The sequence below is a fragment of the Abrus precatorius genome, unplaced genomic scaffold (assembly GCF_003935025.1).
Source record: "Abrus precatorius isolate BTA unplaced genomic scaffold, Abrus_2018 Scaffold11, whole genome shotgun sequence".
Lineage (NCBI taxonomy): Eukaryota > Viridiplantae > Streptophyta > Magnoliopsida > Fabales > Fabaceae > Abrus > Abrus precatorius.
In genome coordinates, this window is record NW_020874303.1 from 22,700,881 (window position 1) to 22,727,599 (window position 26,719).

Consider the following 26,719-nt stretch of genomic DNA (forward strand, 5'->3'; position numbering starts at 1 on the left):
ATATATTAGTGAAAGTGTCAAAATTATTTTATAGTTTTTAATAATATTTTCATAAGATAACTATTTAATTAATTGTTCAATTGAATGTTAAAAAAAATTCATCACATGATTTAAATTAAAAACTAGCTTATTTTATTTTAAATAAAAATTTTAAAATATAATTAACAACCTTGAATTTACGTAATGTGAAGTTTAGGTCTCAATTTTCAAATGTTGTGTATTTTAAATTTGATGTTTTAAATATGTGAGATAATCATTTTATTAAATAAAACGAGTCATGGATCAAACACGTCATAAAAATGTCATTAAAAAATATTATACATTTTCAAAGTGTGAAAGATTAAAATAAAACTGTAAATAAACATAGATCACACGTAACACAATTTCCTCTTAACTTTTATTGAAATTTTTTATTACACAAATTTACGTATAAAAATCTACACCAATATAAAATTACTTAATATTTCATTAAAAGTATATAGTTTCAAAATAAATAAAAATTATCAAATTATACTTTTATTATTATTAATTTTTAGAATACATTCAATCAAGGTCATAAATTATTATAGTTGTATAGTTGAATGGTTGATGCAGATGAATGCTAAGAATTAAATAATTATAGTAATACAATCAGCGTATGTAACTATATTTTAAAATTAACAAATAATTAATTCTTAAAAAGTTAAATATAAAATATTATTTAATGTAAAATTTTTATAATTAAATATGTATTAATTAAAAATATTTAATTATTACTTTTAAATATTTTTAACATTTTATTTTCTATTAACTATTTTCTATTTTCATTTAACCATCTAATGATTTAACAGGGTAAAGAAAAAGAAAATAAAATCCCAGAGGCTGTTTCAATCAATCCCAGTTTATATTTAATATTTATTTTTGGATGATATTTTCTGGGATAGTGTTCCGCTTCTTCACCTTGTCTCCAAGTCCTTGTTTCATTACGAAATAATCAAAAGATTCCTCTTTCTCATTTTTTCGCCTGTGATTCATTCTCCTATCACACTACTGTCTAAGTTCTGAAGGTACTATAAAAACAAATTTTTTTCTCACACGGTTGTTTTGTGTCCCATACTAGTAGTGTACCACGTTAACGATCAAGTACAACGTTGGTGTTCTGGATCACAGGCAGACCACTTAACTGCCATTAACTTGAGGGTTCAGCTGCAACTTTGCAAAGAGGTTAGTATGGTTTTCAAAACTCTCTCTTGAGTTGATACTCTAACAATATTCAATTATAAGTTCTAACGATCCTGAACAAAAAATAAAAAGATATTTTTTGCACTTGTGAAGGTACAGCTTAGTTTTCTCTCCCTGAGTTGGGGTCAAAGGGTGTCAATTCAGGTGCCAAATTGCTCTTTAGGCTAAAGGGTCTTTCCCTAATCTGTGTGAGGAAGATATTTCAGAACAAATGGTTGCTTTGATGCTTGGTTAATGCTTCTGGGTATTGTTCATTATCTGGGAACGGCCAAGGGTACTTACTACCTGTTCTTGGTGTTTCAATTTGCACAGCTCCTTCATGTCTACTTATGTGTTGACTGCAAATGGATTTTAGTTATGCTTAGCTTCCCTCACTGTGAAAGCTCTGATATTGTGTTATTGTTGCATTGAGCACTTCTCTGAAGGCTGCAAAAATAGCTGACTTTGGTTGTAGGATCTTCTCCTATTAACTTAGATTTGAAAATATGATCAAACAAATACTAGGTAGGCTTCCTCGGAAGCCTTCTAAGTCGGCTGATAATCGTGAATTTGGGGCTTCATCAACCCCATCCCTCAATACAACTGGTACAAGAGCAGCTGATGTAGTCACAGGTGATCCGGTGATCTCAAACAGCACATCTAATCATGGCCCTGATGTTGCTTCCATCTCAGCTTACGGCCAAGGGAGTAGTGTTCCCGCAGTGGTGAACTCAAAAGAGAATGGTAATGTTAATGCAATGGCTACTCTGTATGAAGCATTGCCAAGTTTTAGGGATGTTCCCAACTCGGAGAAGCAAAACTTATTTATCAGAAAACTGAATTTGTGTTGTGGAGTGTTTGACTTCACTGACTCAACCAAGAATATGAAGGAAAAAGAAATCAAAAGACAGACATTGCTTGAGCTGGTGGAATATGTTACTGCTGTAAATGGGAAATTTACTGAAACTGTTATGCAAGAAGCTATCCAGATGGTATCTGCAAACTTATTCAGGTCACTTAATCCACAGCCTCGTGATAATAAGGTTCTGGAAGCCTTTGATCTGGAGGATGAGGAACCACTAGTGGACCCTGCATGGTCTCACTTGCAAATTGTGTATGAATTTCTTCTTAGGTTTGTTGCATCTCCTGAAACTGATACAAAGTTAGCAAAGAGATATATTGACCACTCTTTTATTCTCAGATTGTTAGATCTTTTTGATTCTGATGATCCAAGGGAGAGGGAATATCTGAAAACTATCCTACATCGGATTTATGGGAAGTTTATGGTACATCGCCCATTTATTAGGAAATATATTAATAATATATTCTTCTGCTTTATTTTTGAAACAGAAAAATTTAATGGGATTGCTGAGCTTCTTGAGGTACTGGGAAGTATAATTAATGGGTTTGCTTTGCCATTGAAAGAAGAGCATAAACTGTTTCTTGCTCATGCTTTAATCCCTCTTCATAAACCAAAATGCTTAGCTATGTACCATCAGCAGTTGTCATACTGCATTACACAGTTTGTGGAAAAAGACTGCAAGCTTGCAGATACTGTAATAAGGGGTTTGCTGAAATACTGGCCCATCACTAATAGTTCAAAGGAAGTCATGTTCCTCACTGAGCTAGAGGAAATTCTAGAAGCTACTCAGCCAGTAGAATTCCAAAGATGTATGGTGCCTCTATTCTATCGAATTGCTCATTGCTTGAACAGCTCACACTTTCAGGTACTGACCAATTTAGAACAATCCGCTAGTGCTTTTGTTCTTGTCATTGCCTGCCTTGCAACTATTTTGTTGCAAAATGTTTCTTACATTAAATGTAATTTCATTTTTACTAATATTTCTCAGGGGACACATATTTTTGGGTCAAAGATGGCCAATCACTAGCAGACTGTTGTTTGCAAAATTCAAGTTTTTCAGTTATCTTTGTTTTTAATAATGCTTTTGAGTTCTCCTTCATCTGTAAGTGATTGGGCATAAACTACCTTTTGAAAGATTATCAAAATCCTTGAAAATTGATTTTTAGGATCATAAATCATTTTTAACTCAACAATGACCAAGTTCTATTTTATGTTCTGATTTGTGACACTATAAATCAACCTTGCAATATAATATTGATTTTAGACTTGGAACAGTTTTCTATTTTAGCAATGCGTTAAGAGATTTTGATTTGGGAAGAATTGTAGATTAAGATATTGACCTAGGTTAGGTCTGAGTAGGCATTCAAAACAAACAAACAAAAAAATGATGACAATGTTAGTATGAATTCATTATGGCATAAAAAGTGTTCTTGCTTTGAAGATAATTTTGATCAGTTAGTATTGTCACAGTCGTTGGTAATATTCTTAATTACCTAGACATATGCATTTGGCAATGTCATGTAATACCTTTGTCTTGCACTTATTTTCAGTGTACTTGTATCAAGTCCTTTGATCATATGGTGTTTTGATATATTTCCATGATGTTTAATATAATGCAGTTGGTGGGTAAGAATTAGGGTTTCAATGATAGGGCCTGCAGGGGTTCCTCAAGCTATCTGTAACTTACAGTTGGGATTCCTGAATTTTCAATTTTCCAATTGCTACATTGCTAGTATTGTGGCTTGCAGGACAAGGAATTTATATTCAATTAATTTATAAAGAGTGGGCTTTATGATGATCCTATACTTTGCAAACATCTTTGATTATACTGATGTTACAAAACAAGTTTCTATTCTTGACTTATATTTATACTTATGCAGCATCTTAAAAGATATATCTATTCTGTTAACCTTTGAATTGTGCTGCTATCTTGGATATACGTCTCTTCTAATATGTGGTGGAAGTAGAGATGATGCTCAAAAGATGCATTAGATGTTGTGAAATGTCTTGGGTGGTTGATAATGTTGGAGTATGTATGGGTAAGGTCTTTGTGTGAGGGTTGTGATGGTGTGGCCAAATTATCATTGGTGGTCAAAGTGTAATTTGCCGCTTAACAGTATTGATCAAGTTTTTTCCTTATTGATTCTTGGTCAGAATTCAGTAACAAGTGACAGTTTTGTAATCTTGGACCTAATAATGATCTTGTTCTAAAACAGTATTCTCCGTATGATGAAGACTGTTGGATTTATGATGATCTTGTCCCTATTGAAATATACTTTCTTTTACAGGTGGCAGAGAGGGCTCTTTACTTGTGGAACAACGATCATATCGAGAGTTTAATCAGACAAAACCGCAAAGTAATACTTCCTATTATCTTCCCTGCATTGGAGAAAAGTGGCCGTGCCCACTGGAATCAGGTAGTCCAGAATTTGGCACGTAATGTTCATAAAATCTTCTCTGATGTTGACCCCGAGTTATTTGAGGAGTGCTTGCATAAGTTCCAGGAGGATGAAGTGAAATTAGAAGAGGGAAAACCAAAACATGAAGCCACATGGAAGACCATAGAAGAGATTGCTGCGTCAAATGCTGCAAGAAATGAGGCAATCGTTGTCTCCACCACTGCGGCTGCCCAAACAGCCTCTTGTTAATTTCACAGTTTCTTGTTCTTGGACTTCATTTTTTATTGCCGATGGTTCATGTGATTCAGGAGGTTAAATTCTTTTCCGTCGATGTCAATTTTCTTGCTGTTCATGCTTGTATTGGGATTCTCTCTTTTGGCAAAATGATCCTTTAACTTCTTTCAAGTGATGCAGGTTGTTTCTAAAATTTAAAAAAGATGCCGTGACTGGGTAAACTGCTGAGCTGATGGCCAATGTAAGGTGAAGTATGCAATGGAGGGTTCCTAGCTGTTTTGACCATCTCATTCTTGACGTTGAGCTGTTGTTCTGAGGTATTTGTACATGCTCAGACATCCTTTTCTCTCAATATCTGCATTATTCAATCTGATTATGTGTATGTATTACAACACATTATTCATTCATCACTGTAGAATGTGTTTTTATGTAATTTGCTGAACATATGGATATGTTGTGAAAAGAAGGGATGTCAGCAAGGTCAAAATATTCTCTCTGTATTAATTCAATTATTACTTGTTATTATGATAGTTGAAAGTGTGAGTTTCCCTAGATGATAGGACATTTGTTGAAAAGAAATGTCAAGTTATATTGTGGTTAAATCAGAATATTTTCTATGCCTAACTAGATATTTTAACAACATTGTGATTTTCTATTCTGACCCTCGAATTGCATTGAGAGCAAGTTGGCATTCAAATAAGCAATATTTCTCCCTGTTAATTGAGGATTATATTCTCTACAGTTTTGACACAGATTGCTCTTTTAAGCAAAAATACACCCAGTTGGCGTCAAAACTGCAAAAGATTAGTTTTCATTAATTGACTAGAGTATGCCAAAGGCTTTAGGAGAAAGGAATATTTAATGTTTATTGCTCATTTCAGCGATCATTTGACGCTTTCCTTGACTGGAATCTTATTGATTCGCCTGTGAGGAATAGCATAGTTTTGATGGACACGAGTGGGAATGGTATTTTTGGTTTGACAAGAAGTTTTGTAGAAGATATGCCTAAGGTTTTAGGCACATGAACTACTAATGAAGACCATTGTGAAAAACATAAACAAAATCTCATCAAAACAATCTTTACTGGCTACTTGATCCATTAGATTTAAGCTATCCACTACAAGGGTTGAAGATGTAAGTCGGTAAGGACATTGATCCATCAGATTTTCACTTGAAGGGAGATAAACTCACAGACATTAAATAAAAGAACTGTTTTAATGTATGTTTAAGGACACACAATAAAAAATATATATAATAATTTTTTCTGAAAATTGTAAGATTTAAAATACATTAAAAATCACGATCATATTAAATATTTATAATTTTTTAATAAAATATTATTTCAGCATATAATTGATCCCCCAAACTCAATGCTACAATCTCAATTAGCAATTCTCTTTAAGAAAAAATTGTGGCACCAAAAGGCTAATTGAGAAGTTTAGTCGAATAAAATAAATCTGTAAATAATTAAATATCTTGAAATAACTATATAGTTGGACATGGTACTAATAGTTTGATTTGATGCAGAATGTTAGTATTATATTTTTTAACATTTTTTAATTATTAATTAAATTTTTTTGGAAATTACAAAAGTAAATGAATAAAATGTTAAATTAGGAGTAAAAAATAGTAAGACTCGCATTATTTTTATAATTTTTAACTAATTTACTAATATTCCTCACCTAACAATTAATATCCTGTCCAATTATTGTGTCAAGTTAGCTTTCCTTTAAACGAGGGAAGATAAAATAAAAAATTATTAAGATTTTTTTTATTATATTGTATGGATATCATTGCATTAATATTAAAATTTTAAATAAATTTAAATATTATTGAAAATGACTTAAAAATATTCTTATTTAACAATTAAGATTTACTAATTATATATAAAAATAGGTTACAATTTTACAAATAATTGAGTCATACATTTTTGTTTTAAAAAAACAAAAAGAAAAAGGAGAGATTTACTTGAGAATGCTTCAAAATCAGGAATAGTATTTTAAAAATTGATCTAAAAGCAAAGTTATCTTTAAAATTTATTTTATTTTATTTTTATAAAGCAAGAAGTTGATTCGAAAACAGAAAAGAAAGTCTTCAAAGCAAATCTTCTGGCCATTGGATTTTTTTTCAGAAGGCCTCAAATTGAACCTTTGTATTTTATTGTTAATAAGATAGCTAAGTGGAAACTACTCCAAATTTCTAACCATCAGCAAGCAAGTTCTAACTTTTGTTCAATATCAATTCATGATGTGGTCCATAGATTTAAAAATAATTATTGAGTAGCGTGTTAGTGTAATAATTCATAAACATCACCAACATTTTCCTTTTATAATTTATGGAGCTATCACTGAACCATTTTTTTTCCCAAATGGATTTAAGTTAAAAGTTTAAAGCAAGAAGTTGATTCGAAAACAAAAGCCAAAGTCTTCCGTTCCAACCATAGAATTTACCAAAACCACAAATCTTATGGACGTGGAAACATTTTTTAGAACTCCTCAATTTGAACTTTTTATTTTTACTTTTTGTTTTATTGCTAATATGGAGCTAAGTGACAACTACTATCAATTTCCAATCAGAAAGTTCTATTTTTCCCCTCAAATTTCAATTCATTAATAATTCATAAACTTCATCGAAATTTTCTCCTTATTATGGAACTATCACTAATATTTTGTCTTATTCAGTCAATATTAAAAAAAAATTGGTCAAGAGAAAGGCATTGGGAACATGAGCACACCAAAGAGATAAAGAGGATTATCACAATCATTTCTTTCGAGGATGTATTTTCATTTTGTTTACTGATCATTCACCCTTCAAGCAACTGACGACTTGGATTCCATTGAACTACACTTCATATGTTTACGAACATAGATCATGAAATCATTCAAAACACCCATTTTTCCAACTGCAGTTAAAGCTAGGGATGCTATTGAGAATGGAAGGTATAATTATATTATGTTAGTGTATATACTTCTATTAAATTGTTAAATTTATCCTCTAATGTTAAAATATTGTAATTGATTTTTTGCAATTATAACTTTTTAAAATGTATTGTTGACTCAGTGAATTGTGGGTGTGTATCAAGTTGTCTAGCTAAATTGGGCAAACAAAATTTACATTATTTCTGGCCTATTTTTATTTTATTTTATTTTTGGTCAATATATTCACTTTGTTGCAGACCAAAATAGCCAATTGAGCTGTTTAAACATACCCACACTCCTTATCAAAGACCCAATAACTGTCTTGTGCATATTGGGCTATTGGATCCATTGCTATCAACTTTTCCCTGCAAATAGAAAATGTCTCAAGTGATAAGTGATTGGATCAAAGAGTTCCAATAAGAACAAAAGAACCAACCCAACTACACACTAAACACATGACAAGTTTTGGCACAATGGTAGGGTTAAAAATATGAAAAAGCAAGTGGCTCAAATGATTAGGATTTAGGAGAGAGTTTATTCCCCCAATGGAAGTCGCTCATTGCATTATTCAGCATATTCTTAGTAACAGGAAGAAGAGTGATAAATTTCACAATGAAAAGTAAATAAAATCCAAAAGAAAAAGAAAGAGAAAGAATATACAGGTAAAGAGCAACTGAAAAAGCATAACAAGGGAGAATAAGGCAAAACCATTTTCTTAACTTTGCATTAAACAAATGAAAAGCTATGCTCCACTTAGTAGAAGTTGCATGGAGTTGATCCACTTTCTATTTTGTGAGTTGCCAATCATTCGCCGCCTCACCATCCTCTCTTTATATAAATTAATTCTCTCCTTATCATAAAGAATTTCTTAGTGGGAATTTCCTTTTTGGGGTCTTTCAATTTTTGCTTACTACACTTCTTTTCCTAAAACCTCTTCCGTACCCCCATCCCACTCAACAAAAGTAAACCTTTAGCCCCAAACCTGAAAGTGAAACCTCCAAAACAAACTTTTTCCCCGACAAAAATCAAAAGTATGAGTGAATAAGAGTTAGCTTATCTTATAAGATTGAAGATTTTCAATAGGTAAATTTTCTCTGTAGACTTTAATGCATATATAGCATACATTGGCCTTGAAATGAGATGACTCACAAGCATTCATCTCTTTATACTTTTAATGCTGTACTAGAAAACTGAAAGAGAATAAATAGAAAAATAAAATAAAATACAAGTGCGCATTGCTCTTGTTGCTGTTGGTCACTGAACTTAATTAAGTGGTCATTGGTTCAAATAAACCATTGTTTAAAAAAGGTTTAAAGAAGATGCCACCTTTTAAGACTCTTGTGCGCTGCAAATGGAGCTATCACGGCCTTCAAATGTTATATTGGTAGGGAGATCGTGGCCTCTATCAATGAACGTGATTAGCTACCTGTCAATCCCTACATTGGTACACAACAGTTGTAAGTTGTAACATTGTTTCTTTCGTTTTCTTTTCTTTTCAATTCTTTTAGTAAGCATAAAATATATAATGTGGGTTATAATTTGCTTTGATTGGGTAATCATATGTCATTATGGGGCACGTAATAGCTCTATTGATTATCATCCCATGGGATAATTGGATTCCTGCTGATGATTTTGATTTTGGTTTGTTTCAGTGCATCCTCCATTAATATTTAGTAATTATCTATGCTGTGTTCCAAATTCAATCCTTTTTTCACCTACCTTTGTTTATTATTTGCATTGAGCCTGCTCAGTGGTCACATTTATTTTTCATTGTGGTGATTAAGTTTCCACTACAATATTTACTTTTACTTTTACTTTTACAAATGAATTTTATTATTTTAACCATTAAAAATCAATATCATGTGTCATATTATATATTAGTATTTTTAGTTTAATTTATTTTTTTTACACTATTGGAGGAAGAATAAAAGCAGCAATATTGTTTTATGAGTATTTAACACAATTGTATTTATTGATATTTGAATTCAAGATCACATTTTAAGCTGAAATAACTTTTTTATAATTGGTCCACATATTTAATATATTCTACTCATAAAAAACACCTTTAAATTTTTGTTTGGAGATTAAAAAAATTATTTTACATGATTACATTAGAAGGATTATTGTTTATTAACAAAGCGGAAAAAACACGCACCAATGGACCATAGACAACAACTCACTTGGGGTATTAGGGAGTCTCGACTCTTGACCTGACACTGATGTTTTGTCCATCTGCGTTTGGATGTGCTTTGTCTTGGTTAGAATTAGAATGCTCTGTTTTTTTTGGGGTCCATCATTTAAGTGTTGACAACATGGGTTTCTAAACAAGAAAATGTTGGATGTCAAGACATATATGTCGTATAAAATTGCACCATTAACCATAAAATAAAGTTCCAAGTACGTAAAGTTGCTTTGAGATCATAAGGGCTTCTGGGCATCAGACAATAAAAAAAGGTTTTCATGCACTTACTTCTTTATTTTAAAGTTTTTGGACCAAAATCATTGAGTTACTGAAATCAGGGGACTCAATTATTCTATTCTCTTTCTATCTCCTTAATTATGTTTCTTCAATACTAAACACTGAAACAAAATGAGTAACTTTTAATAGATTAATTTATTAGAAGAACATTGGCATGGCATAAGCACATTGGCTAAGCAGAGTATTTGTCCAATCACCGGTTTATTTGTTTGAAAGTTACAAAATTATTAATACTACCAGTATTTATTTAAATAGGTTGATCTATTAAGTTTCAAAAACTTTTATAATAGCTTAGAACTTAGTAATTTTATATGTTATTTTTAATCATTTAACACAATCAATTACTTACACAATTATAAATTTTTAACAAATAATTTTATTCAATCAATTACTTATACAAGTATAATTTTTTAACTACAAATTATAACTTTAGTGGTGAGATGAGGAAGCCTTTCTGCTGTTCACCTTTCATCGATTTATAAATTACTTTTAAAATTAAATTTTGAAAGAAAATTATAAATTAAATTTTCAGAAAAAAACAGAGAGGGTGTAAATAGAAATTCCCACCGTACTCTTGTTGGAGCCCAACAAGACTTGGACTTCCAAAATTTTGAAACCTAGCTGGCTACAGTGGAAATAAATTGGAAAATTTAAGCGCACAGCTTCAGTAATTCTTTTTCCATTTATGACATAGGCTTACATCAATTTCAGTTTGTAATATACGAAAAAAACAAAACTAAAATAGCCCATACATCTTTTGAACATTGTTTTGATACCCTTTCCTGAATAATTATAAAATACTTTTGTAAGTGTACATAGAAAATAAAGAAACATAAATAAACTGATCTTGTTAATTTGGGTTCCAATTGTCTTAGATTGTCTAATTAACCATAATCTCTTGTCTCTGGAATGCATTCCACGTGCCTTTCCACAAACGGTTTATTTTCTTATTTTTCCTTTTTCATGAACAAAGATACTACCTTAGGAGACAACATAGAGGTGATGTCCTCTCTATGTATATTTCTTGTCCCCTTTGCTGATAAATTTCTATCTCATACATCTTTTTCCGTAAAGAATACGGTTTGATTCTTGGTTTGTTCTTGCTCAAGCTGTATAAACCGTAGATCTCCCACTTCAATCCCATCAACAATATATAAAGAAACTCAAACCAACCACCTAGCTATTATGATGTATAAACTCACCTCTTGAAAATTAGAATAGACCTAATATACATGCAGCTTCAAGCTTGCTGAACAACCAAAATAGCTAATACAAACACACTTTATTTTCACACCAATTTGTAGAAATGAACTTTTTGGTTGCATTTTTAAGAGTATGAAGATAAATGACTTTTTCATTTGAACAATCTTTCCACTCAGTTTTTTTTTTTTTTTCAAATCTGAACATGTTAAAGCAAAACCAACCCACTATTTTTCTTCTAACTCCTAATATCTTTGTTCATTAACGTTACCATATTTTCATCAAATTTAATCTCATTCTCATTGTGCATTTATCTGTCTTTTACTCAAACAGGTTCCATGTTCCTAGTATAGTATTCTCTTCAGCACAGAAATTGGAGGACCATAACCTAAAAGGGTGCAAGTACAAGTGTAAAACATATAATACTAACGTGTGCCACTGGGACCGTTAATATTCGTTAGTGCTTTCTCTCTCTCTCTCTCTCTCTCTCTCATATGTATTTTTTTCTCTTCACCTTAAATTTTAAAACTCAAACAAGCCAACCCCATTTTTTTTTGTTGAACTCACAAGCAGTGATCCATAGGCTCTTTCTCCCTAACAAGATGGATAATGGTTGCTTCCCTTCTCAACGCCACGATGCTTTTCCAGCTGGTCTGCGAGTTCTTGTTGTTGATGATGATCCAACGTGGTTGAGGATCCTTGAAAAGATGCTCAAGAAGTGCTTTTATGAAGGTTGGTTGTTAGTTTTGCTCATCATCAATTTTTACAATCTGTTACTTCTGTTAAGTGGTGTTAATTAATTACTTTGAAATTTATACTATGATTGTTGCTCTACTGTATGTTTACTTTAATGGGTTTCTGATTATTTATTTATTTATTTTTCTGAATTTTGAGTGTGTGATGGGATGTGCTCATGTTGATTTATGTTCCGATGCTTTCATGTTTCTGATGAATGTGACATTTTTTTCTCTCAAAAAAATATAAAAGAAAAAAAAAATCATTGAGAGCATCAGAGCATGTAAGATGTTGAAAGCAGATTTTATTTTTTGGTCAGTTCAGCCTTTGTTTCTTGTCTTTAAATGGTAGGTAGAGAAATTAAGCCTTTGTTTATAGTGCACCTTTACACTTCGGGTTCAATTATTTGCACTGATAAGCTGAGATAAGCCTCAACTTTTAGCCTCAACTTTTAGCCTCCTTAAATTGAGAGAGGGAATCAAGTCAAGAATAACGTTTCTTTTCAATTGATGCATTTATGTAATTTCTGAGATGATATATTAGTGAACCCAAGTTACCAATAGGAAGCAAATGGTTTAATTTGGCAGTAAAAAGTTAAGCCATAGCAACTAATTAAGATGAAAATTTATAGTGTATATGACGACACACATAAGAACACTATGCCACCTGAAATATAACCCAACCAGTGATATCACTCCACAGAGAATGAACGATTTAGAAGGAATCTGAGTAATAATCTGAATAGCACTGCTATCACTTAGAGCTTTTATAACACGGACAGTGGTATTTACAATTACATTATGTTAACCAAGCTAAATCATGAAGTTAGATTGGACTAACGAAGCCTACAAGTAATATAATAAGTTGAAGGCCTTTCATGCCCCTTGTTCAGTCAACATCCTTAGTGACTTCCAAATTAAAATTCCCCTTTTGTCTGTTTTTTACTTCAATTTCTTGTTGTTCTGTTCATATAAGCTAATTTCCCCGAATATAGCAAATTTTGGAATCAACCAAATCCTGTGCCTCTTTCTCTATGTATGCTCATTATGACAACAATTATTTGGGTTCTTCTAACTTTTATCTATATGTTTCAGTGACAACATGTTGTTTAGCAACAGAGGCTCTAAAAAAGCTTCGCGAAAGGAAAGATGCATATGACATAGTCATAAGCGATGTAAACATGCCGGACATGGATGGTTTCAAACTTCTTGAGCAAGTTGGACTTGAGATGGATCTTCCTGTCATTAGTCAGTTCTCTTTTAACAATATACTCAGTTTTTTCTTCAAATGATATCGTTGTAATCTTTTGATCACGTAGCCACACTTGGTGATGTTGTATCATACAGTGATGTCTGTTGATGGGGAAACAAGTAGGGTGATGAAAGGTGTTCAACATGGGGCATGTGATTATCTGCTCAAGCCAATAAGGATGAAAGAACTACGAAATATATGGCAGCATGTGTTTAGAAAGAGGATACATGAGGCAAGAGAATTTGAAAGTCATGAGGGTTTTGAGGGCATTCAATTAATGAGAAATGGATCAGATCAGTCTGATGATGGTAACCTGTTTTCTGTTGAAGAAATGACCTCAATGAAGAAAAGGAAAGATGTAGAGAACCAACATGATGACAGAGAATTGGCAGATCATTCTACCACAAAGAAAGCTAGAGTAGTTTGGTCTGTGGATCTTCATCAGAAGTTTGTTAAAGCAGTGGATCAAATTGGATTTGATAGTAAGTTTCTTCTCATCCCTCCATGTGAAGTGTAATTTTGAATTGTGACTTCTACTAAATTATATTTCGTAAGCATAATTTAGCATTACATCAATAAATGAAAGTGTAATTGTTGAGCATACTCTTTTTGTTAATATTATATGGAACCATTCTATCTTTTATGTACAAGAATATAACACAATGATTTTTGTATGGCAGAAGTTGGTCCCAAGAAAATTCTAGATTTGATGAATGTTCCATGGCTAACTAGAGAAAATGTTGCTAGTCACTTGCAGGTATATGACTTGCTCGTATGTTTTGCTTAGGTGAAACTATATTAATAGTCCTTAACTATTGTCATTAAGGTTGTCTAGTAGCAAACTTGTATTATATTTTTTATTTCAATAAACATGTTATATTTGTAGAAGGGTTATTGTATTTCCTTAAAAAAAATAGGTACAACAGAGGCTATAAATACACATATTAGGAGTAATAAAAACAGGAAACTAATAAATAGAATCCTAGATTTCCTACCAACTATTATATACATGATTCTATTCTAGGAAAGAAATAATTTGTCATAAAACAGAATTATTACATTAATAATGGTAGTAGATGCAATCCTAAAATAAAACGGATTACCAACATTCCCCCTCAAGCTAGGTGGTGAATATCAATCATCCCCAACTTGGATCTTAAGTTCTCATAATTAATCCGTGATACTCCTTTAGTCAGAATGTCTGTTGTTTGCTGGTTTGAAGGAGTATATTCGAGTATAACACTACCATCATCTATCTTCTCCTTGATGAAGTGGCAGTCTATTTTTACATGTTTGGTTCTGTCATGATGAACCAGATTTCTTGCAATACTGATGGCTGCTTTATTATCACACATGATTTCCATGGCATATTCTGATAACACTCACAGCTCCTTGAGCATCCGATGAAGCCATATTCCCTCACAGATACCATGAGCCATGGCTCTAAACTCTACTTCAACACTACTTCTTACAACTACAGATTGCTTTTTGCTCTTCCAAGACTGAGTAGTCATGGGACTGATCAGAATGAGTGTTACCTGTGTGGGACTCTGAGGCTTCTGGATTTTAGTTGGAAGACTGACCTTGCTTTGGAGAGGTGCAGGTCTCTAACTCCCTATTTGTCTTTCTCTGTCTCAAATACACCTGCAATTCTTTACCCTATTGCAGATCTGATGATGCTGCATCCTGAGCTCCTTCTACCACAGGAATTCCTGCAGCTGCTGGTTCAACAGCTTGCTGGGTCATTTGAGTTCCTATGGGTTCAGGCAGCGTTGGAACAGCATGCTCTAAGAGTTGCTCAGGCTCCAGCAGTTGAAATTCTTTATCCAGTATTTTTTCCTGAATCCCACCGGTGGAGTAAAAGGCCTGATTTTCAAAGGAAGTAACGTCCATGTTGGTGTAGAAGCAGTTTGTAGTGAGGGAATAGCATCTGTATCCTTTCTTGTTTGGAGAGTATCCAAGGAAGATGCATTTTACTAATTTAGGTTCCAGTTTACTGAGATTTGGTTGGTGATTGTGGACAAAGGCTGTACAACCAAAAATTCTAGGTGTTAGGTTGGTAAAGAGATGAGGATGAGGACAATGTGGTAGGAGGGTTTGGAGAGGTGTTTTATGGCTGAGAACTTTGGAAGGCATGCAATTAATGAGGTATGCAGAGGATAAAACAGCATCACCCCAGTACTAAGTTGGTACATTTGTTGACAGCATGAGGGATCTAGTTACTTCTAGTAAGTGTCTGTTTTTCTGCTCTGCAAGACCATTTTGTTGAGGTGTATTTGGACAAGATGCTTGGTGGATGATCCTATGCTTTTGAAGATAGAATCCTAGGTTTGTATTATAATATTCTCGTCCATTGTCAGTTTGCAAAATCTAAATCTGTGTTTGGAATTGATTCTGAACCATTTGATGAAAAGACTCAAATATTTTTGTGACCTCACATTTTTCTTTCATGAGAAAGACCCAAGTGGTCCTTGTGTGGTCATCTATGAAGGTAACAAACCATCTAGCCCCAGTAATAGCTTTGGTTCTAGTGGGTCCCCAAACATCGCTATGAACAAGGGAAAAAGGTTTAGAAGGTTTGTAAGGTTGTGTAGGGTAATTATTTCTTGCATGCTTGGCTAGTTGACAAATTTCACACTGTAAAGGTTGTGAAATTTTTATTGAAAATTGAAGGTAACATTTTCTTTAGGTACAGAAAATTAGGGTGGTCTAGGCGATAGTGCCATAGCATTACATTATTTTTTCTTTTTCCAACACTCGCAACATAACTATTTCTTTTTGACTGTTCTATGTTATCAGTTTGAAGAAAGTAGAGACCTGCAAATTCCTCAACATTGCCAATCCTCCTCCCCGAATCCATTGCTTGAAATTCACACATGTTTGGGAGGAACTTAGTAACACAATTAAGGTCTCAAGTAAGTTTACTAATGGATAAGAGGTTATAGTCTAATTTAGAAACATAGAGAACAGAATTCAATGTGATATCTTTTGATATCACAAGTGATCCTTTACCAGTCACTTTAAATGTTGAACCATCAGCAATTCTTATTGAAGAACCTTCTTCACATGGATCAAAATGATCAAAGAGATTAATGTCACCTATCATGTGATTTGAGGCTCCAGAGTCTACAATCCAGGACTTGTGTTTGTGATGTCTAACTGATAAAGCATCTAGTATATTACCTTTATGTGCCAATAGACCTGTTGTGGAGGAAGGTGTGTTCCCATTTCGAAGGATTTGCTGGAGAAGTTTCTGTAGAACCTCCATCTGATCCTTGCTGAAAGGTCCTGGTTCAGCTACACCTCCCAATTTGTCTTCATCTAACCCACTGGTAGTGGTGGAAGCCACATTGGCCTGGTTATCTTTGCCACGAGACACCTTCATGTCTGCTGGTTTGCCATGAATGAACCAGCAGGTGTCTCGAGTATGTTCAGATTTCTTGCAGTGATCGCACCAGTTACGGGTCTTCTTATGGTGATTCAGCTGGTATCCTTTGGTTGCAAGGGTTGAGCCTTCAATATTCTGATTCTGGTTTGGGTCATCCAACATAATTTTCTTTCTGCTTTCTTCCCTTCTCACTTCTGAGAATGCCTCATGAATACTTGGAAGAGGCTTAGTTTCCAAAATTCTGCCTCGTACTTCATCCAAGTTCGTGTTTAAACCTGGAAGGAACTAGTAGATGCGATCCTTTTCCACTAGTTGTCGATATTGCTTCTGGTCAACCTGACAACTCCATTCAATATTCTCATAGGCATCTAGTTGCTGCCAGAATCTGGTGAGGGTATGATAGTACCTTGTGACTGTAGAGTCTCCTTAACGCAAATCATGGAGGAGGCTCTTGATCTCAAATATTGCTGATGTGTTATCAGCATTAGAGTAAGTCTCTTCGGCAGCATCCTAGATTTCATGGGCTGTATTGTAATACATGAAGTTTTCTCCAGTTTCATTGGTCATCGAGTTAAGCAGCCATGACATGACAAGGCTGTTCTCGAGTTTCCACTTCTGGTAGCTAGCATCTGCCTTTGCTGGTTCTTCTGACTCATCAGTAATATATTCTTCCTTTCCCTTTCTTTGAAGGTAAATTCGAACAGAACTAGCCCATTGGATGTAGTTCTGGCCATTTAACTTATAGCCAATAATAGGTAGGATGGTTGGTTCGGTCAGGTTTGGAACATGAGTGTGTTCCTCCCCTGCCTTAAGTTTTGAGTGAATGACTTCATCAGCCATGGATGATCTCGAAGGAACCTATGTCTGGATCAGATCATGCTCTGATACCATGTAGAAGGGTATTGTATTTTCTTTAAAAAAATAGGTACAACAGAGGCTATAAATACACACATTAGGAGTAATAAAAATAGGAAACTAATAAACAGAATCCTAGATTTCCTACCTGCTATTATATACATGATTCTATTCTAGGAAAGAAATAATCTGTCATAAAACAGAATTATTACATTAATAATGGCAGTAGATGCAATCCTAAAATAAAACAGATTACCAACAATATTAATACTCCATATTGTATGAATAATTATGTTTGATATGTTATTTCTGTAACTCTATTCAACTTTGAATCATATCAGATGTTCACTTAAAAAATTCTAAATCGATCTATTGATCTTTATATTTGTCAGAAATATTACAACATTGATGCAGAAACCTCTCAAAAAAATTAAATGCGAAGAAGGGAAAGCACGAGTGTAAAAAGTTGTTTATGGTCTCTCGATTTTAAGTGTGAAAATCGGGTTCTTAATATGAAAATTTTTTTCCTGCAGAAATACAGGCTTTACTTGAGTAGGTTGCTGAAGGAAAATGAGCAGAAATGTTCCTCAAATGAAATAAAAAATTCAGATTCACCTTCGAAAGATCCAGGAAGTTTTAGTTTTCTGAACACAGCAAACAAGCAACAAAGTGATGTTGCAATTGAGAGCTTCAAATATTCAGAAGGAACTTTACTACTTCAAATGGATGCTACAAGTCATGAAAGTGATTTCAAGGAAATTGTCTCTGAGACAACAACAGAAAAAAGGAGAGTTTTAAGTAGTGACATTCCTGACCCAAAGATACAAAAAGGTTCACAGATGGTTCTTAACCAACCTTTTGCATCTTTGGAGTCATCAGAAGCAAACCATGCAATATTTGATTGCATCATACCAACACAGTACTCTGGCAAAGAAGTTGCAAAAGCGCCACCCAAAGAAGAACAAAAGACACTAGTTCAATTGGAGGATAGCTTCAGTCAATTACCATTACACGATGCACAGCATCACATTCAGGTTGATCAATCACAATCATTTGCTTCAATTAATTCCAATCCTTCTTTAACTATAACAGAAGAAAAGGTTGCTACCAACTTAGAGACCAAACCTTTATATAGTGGTTACACAAGTGATTATGTCAGTCCTGTGAGTTCAATAGGATCTGCAGTTGATGCCTTTTCTAATCATTCCAAAGGCCTTAGGCTGAATGATCAATCTTCAGAATCTATTTTAGCTTCAAATTTGGGCCTGAAGACACAGGGATTTAATCTAGATTGCAATACTGATCTAGAGTTTTATCAAAGAAACCTACTATTAGGTGGTGAGGCAGCTTCTGCACCTTTGGAGGAGGACTTGAATTTCTTTTTGCTACAAGGTGAATGCTATAATATGAACTTTGGTGGCCGTCAGAACATAGAGATGTCAGAGTATTATGATCCAAGGCTTATCGCTGAAGTTCCTACCCCTTTTTTATGATTCAACAGAATATTCAGTGATAGATCAAAGTCTATTCATAGCCTGATCAGTCCTGCACTGCCCCTTTCTACCTCTTCAACTAAAGATCCAACTAAACCTCATATTTTCCTTTCCAAGAATATCAACTTTAGGGGGGGATAGGTTTTTTTTTTGCCAATCTACAAGGATTTTGATATTGAAGCATAGATAAAAGTGGTTGATGTATGATGATAAACATTAAGCTTGTTTCCTTATTTAATATTAATAACTAAACATTTGGAGAAGCATTTTCTTGTGTTTGTAAGCCTATATTGGTTCGCAGCAAAGAGTTGTGAATATAATTTTATCCATGCAAATGCAAAATAATGCTGATAAAAATTATTTGTATATGTTCCTATCACCCTCATATAGATTGATGAACCCAATTTGGTTGCAAATTTTGCTCAAATTTTGAAATACTCCTTTCCAAAGACAACTTATTGAAGTCTAGATGTATATTTTTCTTAGAAAATAAGACTATAATTTGCATTTTACTTTGAGGAAACATGCATTGCTAAATGTGCCAATAAACTTGGCATTGCATGAAGCTCATTATAGCCTTTTTTTAAAACAACTACTTAAAATATTTAGGCCATACAAAATCGACTGTTCTTCGTTCCATTTTGAAAGAAACAAAAATGTTGCTAATTTTGTAATTCAGTCTTGTGCTCTTTATCAACTAAGACTCAGTTTGAAATAACTTTTCAATAATTACTTACACAAGTAAAAGATTAAGTATTAATCAAATTTCCCATATAAGTTAAAATTAGTTTTTATTTTTTTTAAAAATTATTTCATTCAACTTCTCTAAATTTTGAAGAATATAAACTACTTGCAACTTATAGAAGAAATTCTATTATTTTTTCCTATAAAAAATTATTTAAACTTGGCTTAAGTAATGGGTTTTCTCTTTTGCTGAAGTGAATAGTTAATGGTTCAATGTAATGGAATTGGAATAGAGCTTCTCATTTTTCACTTGCCTCACTTGTTGCGTTGGAGGGCTATTTATAGGCGAGTCCATCATCCAAATGTGGGTGAAAATGTTTTTGTAAGATTTTCTAATCTTCATTAATATTTCTAGATTCGTCCATATCCACAAATTTCTAGATACATCTAACTACAGTGAGTTGATTATTAATTTAGATAAAAAAAACTGTATTTGAAAATATGCATATTTTTTGTTTTCACAAAATCTTATTTACTCTAATCTTTTTTATAATATTTTTATTCATGTTTAGAACTAATTTAAAATATATTTGTGAAATAAAAAATTAAAGTAAAAATTTGATAAAATCAAGTATTAAAATAACAAATGCTTATGTAATACTATAAAATGTAGTTGTCTAACCTCATTTTTAGTTTGAGGGTAAGCTTAGATAACATTAGCACGAAATCCCAAATTTTCGAACAATCACGTGATGGTGCAAATCGGGTTTTTTTTATATATTTTAAAAAACTATTTATTAAAGTATAAAATTTTCAAAACAATTTTTTGTCTATATTTATTTTACCATATCATTTACATGTCTCGTCATTTTTAATGACAATATTTTTTTAAAATATAATAATTTAAATGTGGACGATTGAAAAGTTGACAGGTAATATAGGTAACGGTTATCCCTTCTTCCCTCCTGTTTTTCTTCAGTTGTTCATTTTTATTCTTGGTTCTTTGTTCTTTCTCTTCCTCATTCTCTATTAAAATTTCTTTATTTTTCCTTTGTTCCTAGTTTTTTGAGGTCAATAAGTGTTTTACATTTATATTTTGTATTTTATTTTTTTAATAATTTTAAATAAGGAAATTAATTGTAATTTGGTTTATAATATTTTTCAGGTGATTGAAATCTGAAGTGAATGCCTCGAAGATCTTGGATAAAAGTTAGAAAAATGAATTTTAGAAAAATTATATAAATTTTTTGTGTTATAGTTTATGATATAAATATATAAAATTTGTGAAAATAATATGTTTATGATTTGTTGGTAAAAATTGAAGAATAAAGTTAAAAAGGTCATATAATAAAAATTAAATAATTTAAAATTATTTGTTTTGACTTAGAAAAGGATACTTTTTTTAAAATATATAATTATTATTACTTTTGCCTTATTTTTGTTTAAATATTGTAATTAATTTTATACTTTATTAAGTAATTGACAATGATTATTATGATATTAATAATTATTGTAATTATAATTAGATTAATTATTATTATTATTGTTGTTGTTATTGTTTTCTTGAATAAAATTACAGGAATATATAATTGTAAGTAGTAATATTATTATTAGTAATAATAAAATCATGATTATTATTACAATTACTATATTATATAAAATTATTATGATAAAAAGTATAGAATATTATTACTTAATTATTAATGACTATGTTATTTATAATTACAAATTAGGAATTTATTAGATAGTTGATAATTATTTTAATACAAATAAATAACTTTTTTTGTATTTATAGAATATTTAGTTATACGGATTGTATATATTATTAATATTGTATATATAAAATTTAAAATTAAGATGAAAGTATTATGTTACTTATCTAATGAAATAAGAAAATTATAATAAATAGTTAAATGATGGTAATTTATAAATAGATATTATATACGAGCTTTCATATATTTTGAAATATATTTTAGAGTTAAAAATTAAATTAAAATAATTTTTTTCCAAATTTACATATCCAAATCGATTTTTCACCTAATTTTTACATAACTTCTTAATTTTTCTCAAATGTTTTTATATTGTTCGGTTCGATGACATGATCGATTAAACAAAAGTATAATTTTTTTAATCTTTGAGAGATTGATCTGCTAATCTGCCGGCTAAGGCAATGGAGAATCTGTTTGAGTTGCTTTGAAAAATATAACAAAGACACAGTGAGTCAACTCACCAACTTTCATTTATATTTGTTTCTCATGTAATTTTATAGAATAATTATAGTAATGAGTCACCTCATCTCTCTTGGTCAAACTTAGTAGTACAACTCAGCAATCAATAACAATAGCATAAATCATATTATTTCTCTAACTCAATAGACCAAATTATTCTTAATTATTGTTTTACATTGTATTGCACAATTTAATAATTATAAATATAATAATAACAATATTAATAATATATAAATCCTTATAACTAACTATTCTATAAATACAAAAAAAATTATTTATATGTATTAAATTAATTATCAACTATCTAATAAATTCCTAATTTGTAATTATAAATAACATAGTCATTAATAATTAAGTAATAATATTCTATACTTTTTTATCATAATAATTTTATATAATATATTAATTGTAATAATAATAATAATAATTTTATTACTACTAAGTTTAAAATTTTTTGTTTAAGTTAAAAAAATCCATTTAAACTAATTTTACATAAAAAAATTATTATTTTTATTTTTATTTAAACAAGTCTATTTTCACTACTCGCTTGTTGAAATTAAAAATCATATTCGCAGTTGTTAAAAATCATGAAAGTGAATATAGTGTAATGTTTTACATTTATTTAACCAATACCCTTAATATTTAATTAAAAAATAATTTTCCAACCATTATAAATACATTCGCCGCCGGCTAATTAATTTTAAAAAAAATTTATTTGATCAATCAAACTCCAAATATAATAAAATATTAAAATAGACACTTCAGCAATGTGGACACGTATTTATCATCCTGTATTTCTCAATCTTCCTATTTGTCTCAACCATTGTCTATTTTTCTTGTCAAAATAAAAAACACGTCAATTTTGGTGCAAAATATTCTAATACTACTCTATCCACCTTTTTTTCTTTTTTGTTTTAAAATTTCTAGTGAAACTCCAAGGACAATATATGAGTAGCTGCTACCTTGTTGCAAGCAATGCATTCAACATCACAAGCCATGGAAATGGATTTGATATCAAGAGAAACCATCAAACCCTCTTCATCCACTCCTTCTCACCTTAAAATCTACAAACTCTCATTCATAGACCACATCGTTTTCCGCAACTACATCCCTGTCCTTTTCTTTTACCCCCCAAACAATGCCCATCAATCTGACCAAACATCATTGCTCAAAAAGTCATTATCTCGAGTTCTATCCAGATACTACCCTTTCGCAGGTACATTCAGAGACCAACTTTCCATTGATTGCAACGACCAAGGCGTGCTATTACTCGTCACGAGGTTCACACAAAACCTATCAGAGATTCTCCACAACCCCAATGAAGCATCGTTGAACCCTTTGTTCCCCGATGAATTGCACTGGAAGGCTATGGACACAACTTCAACCATCGTAGCCATTCAAATAAACCACTTTGCTTGCGGAGGAATGGCAATCGGCGTGTGCATGTGTCACAAAGTTGCAGACGCTGCCACTCTTTTCAACTTCGTCAATGATTGGGCCACGTTGAACCGCGAAGAAGGAACAGAGTTACCCTTCCCTGTTCTCGATGGAGGGGATTCCTTACTCCCGCATGGGGACCTGCCTCTTTTCCCAGAAGTTATGTTCGGGACAGACGATACCGTTTGTAGAAGGTTCGTGTTCGATGCTTCCAAGGTTGAGTCACTCAAGGCCATGGTGTCCTCTCGGAATGTCAAGAATCCCACGCGAGTGGAAGTTGTGACTGCATTTATTTACCAGCGTGCGGTTTCGGCGTTGGGGATGAGTTTCAAAACGACGTTGTTGCGCACTGCTGTGAATCTTCGGAACAGAATGGTTCCTCCACTGCCCGATAAGTGCGTGGGGAACATGGTTTGGGTGATGTTCGTGGAGAAGGGCGAAACGGAACTTGATGGGTTGGTGAGAAAAATGAAAGAAGGGTTGCGTGAGTTTTGTGACACGTGTGGAAAGAAGTTTGGAGGGAAGGAGAAGGATTTGAAGTTCATCAACGAGTGCTTGAAGCTAGCTACTACTACTACTGCGGAGAGTGAAAGTCAAAGTATGGTTTACTATGCGAGTTGGTGTAGGTTTCCGATGTACGAAGCTGATTTTGGGTGGGGGAAACCGGTGTGGGTGGGGACGAGTGGGTGTCCGACGAAGAATGGGATAGTTTTGATGGATACGAGTGATGGGGTTGGCATTGAAGCGATTGTGAATATGGAAAAGGAAGATATGGCCAAGTTTGAGTGTGATGCTCAGCTTCTTCAATATGCTTCTCTCAATCCCCCAGTTCCACATGCTAATAGTTTTCCGTAATTATATTTTTATTTTTAATAAAAACTATTATTTATTAATTTGCTATTATGTGCTTTTTAATATGTGTTAAAAAATCAAATTTTCATATTTATTTTTAGAAAAATATTAAAATTGAGGTTAGGCAACAAAAAAAAAACAAACAAAAGGTATATATTAATCACATAAAGATATAATTGCAAGTATTATTTTTGAAATAAAAATTTCATATAATAATTAATAAAAATATAGCAAGGAGATGAGATACAAATTCTCTTTAGTTTGAATGTAATTAGAAGTTTAATTTTTTAAGAAAATAAATTTTAAAATAATTGCTTAATAAAGAGTGATTTTAGCTTTAGTAAGTAATGTATATCTTAAACTTGCTTAATAAATTTTGATGGTTTTTTTTTTATAGTTTTACTCAACTTCTAAATTGTTTATACTTATTTCTCTTTATGTTTTATCATTGTTGAAATTCTTAGATTGATAACTATTATTGATCACCAATATAATGACATCATCATAGCAACTCTAAATATTTTATTCTTATAATTGAAGATGTGCAATATAACGATAAATAATATTTATATTTTCATTACTAAGTGAGAATATTCTTTAGAAATAGATACTTCAAATGCGAATATAACTAAATATTATCATGTTGTAGCAAATTTAGTATCCTTCTCAATTTTTAGTTTCCTAATATTGTGTATAATACTAAAATGATTTTTTCTTATCTATTTCTTAATGATGTATTTTTTAGAATAATCTTAACATCACTTGCTTCAAAATCCTTTAAAGCATTGAAATAAAGTATGTTAAATGTTTTAAATTTTTTACAACCTAATGACATAGAGTTTGAAAGACATAATCAAAAGTTACTTTCTATAATCTTTCTTAGTTGATTGTAGTAATTATATATTCAAGTAAAAGAGAATATTTAATTTTTTTATATACAACAGACTAAAAATAAATCAAAGTTAAAATAAGTTAAATATAATATATATGTAAATTTTATCTATTTATATTAATATAAAAAATATCTCATATCTCAATATTATTAATTTATAACAAGACTCATATCCATAAACTAGTTCATTATAATAATTTATCTTCAACAACATATTTAAAGTGTTCAAAAAATTATTTTATGATACCATACAAATAGCTCAATTATATTATAACCTCTAAACATTTTAAAATTACAATTTACCCTTACACTTTTATAAATAATTCTTGTAATAAAAATTGAATTACTTTCAATAATTTAAAGTCTTCTATAAAGATTAAAATTAATTTTATTAAATCTCAACTTTTGAATCAAATTTAAACATCAATAAAAATAAACTTATAAATACATTGAGAAGATGCACTGTAGCATGACTTAAAAAAGGACAGACCACGAAAAAGAATTTTACCAAGTTTATCTCCGAAGGTTCAATACTTTAAACTTCTGCAAAATAATTCACTGAGATTATTTTATAATTATATAAGTTTTATAAGGATATTTGTAAATAAAAAATAAAACAATATCTGAAGAGTGGAGTGGATAACGATATACACATGTTAATATTTAATTGGTTTATTAACCATCAAAGCATCTTTGATTTATTAAGGCACAGCAGAATTTGTCCATGTATTTAATAAAAACTTATCACTTCTAATAATAATAATAATAGTTAGTATTTTTTTTCAAAATTTTAATTTTGTTACGTTAACTTTTAACTTTTAAAATTGAATTTAAACATTTAAAAAAATATTTATTGTACTTTATAATTTAAATATAATAGTTTTGTAAAATTTAAAATTATCAAATTTATATAAAAATAATATCTTCGTGTTTAGTCTTAAAAAAATTGACCAGCTTGTTTCTGAATGATGGGTTAAAACAAAAAACTTGTAGTTCTTAGGTTTCTATCAATCAAAAGCAGATAGCACCACTGTCATGCTCCTATCGTCCGTTTCCCAGGCAATAGGTAAACAAGTTGACACAATTAATATTGACATTAACTCATTAATGATTATTTACTGATAATTAGTAAATATGCAAGTGGATAATTATTGACAATAATTTTAGATTCTTGTACAGTACCTAGATTAGAAAACTGACCAGACAAGTTGGAATGATCATGAGTATTTTTTTTCTGTAAATATATGGATTGAATAATTTATGATTTTGAGATAATAGTTATTTTATTTTTAAAAAAAATTATCAATTTTACTTCTTAAAAGCACACATTAAAATAACTATAAATTCTTTCATATATTATATCAATCATTTTACTTATTCATTTTTCTCTACTCAACAAACATTAATTATCAAAGAAAAAATTATAAAATATGTTAATTATTTATAATTTAATGAAATGACAACGAAAAATTAACGAAATAAAATTGTTAAAGCGTAAAAGAAAAAATAAAAATCATATTGACAGTTGTTAAAAATCATGAAAGTGAATACACTGTTATATTTTACATTTTTTTAACCAATACCCTTAATATTTAATTAAAAAACCATTTTC

General features: G+C 31.3%; 3 protein-coding genes across 4 annotated transcripts; all 3 read left to right on the forward strand.

Moving 5' to 3' along the window:
* The first annotated feature begins 879 nt into the window (after window positions 1-879).
* Window positions 880-5,360, forward strand: LOC113854229 (serine/threonine protein phosphatase 2A 57 kDa regulatory subunit B' theta isoform-like). Of its 2 annotated transcripts, XR_003502742.1 has the most exons (4): window positions 880-1,203; window positions 1,315-2,927; window positions 4,351-4,772; window positions 4,876-5,329. XR_003502742.1 is itself a non-coding variant. In XM_027485129.1 (3 exons), the coding sequence occupies exons 2-3, from the start codon at window positions 1,707-1,709 to the stop codon at window positions 4,708-4,710; spliced, it is 1,581 nt and encodes a 526-aa protein (XP_027340930.1). In that variant the 5' UTR covers window positions 880-1,203; window positions 1,315-1,706; the 3' UTR covers window positions 4,711-5,360. The 2 variants fall into 2 exon arrangements, 1 of the variants encoding a protein (XP_027340930.1); XM_027485129.1 differs by having other exon boundaries at window positions 4,351-5,360.
* Window positions 5,361-11,894: 6,534 nt separating this feature from the next.
* Window positions 11,895-19,014, forward strand: LOC113856469 (two-component response regulator ARR11-like). The gene is made up of 5 exons (XM_027488288.1): window positions 11,895-12,024; window positions 13,122-13,274; window positions 13,374-13,760; window positions 13,959-14,035; window positions 18,055-19,014. Exons 1-5 carry the CDS (start codon window positions 11,895-11,897, stop codon window positions 19,012-19,014), a joined length of 1,707 nt encoding a protein of 568 aa, XP_027344089.1.
* A 3,908-nt stretch (window positions 19,015-22,922) lies between these two features.
* On the forward strand, window positions 22,923-24,218 carry LOC113855843 (vinorine synthase-like). The gene has a single exon (XM_027487471.1). It carries the CDS (start codon window positions 22,923-22,925, stop codon window positions 24,216-24,218), a length of 1,296 nt encoding a protein of 431 aa, XP_027343272.1.
* Window positions 24,219-26,719: the final 2,501 nt, after the last annotated feature.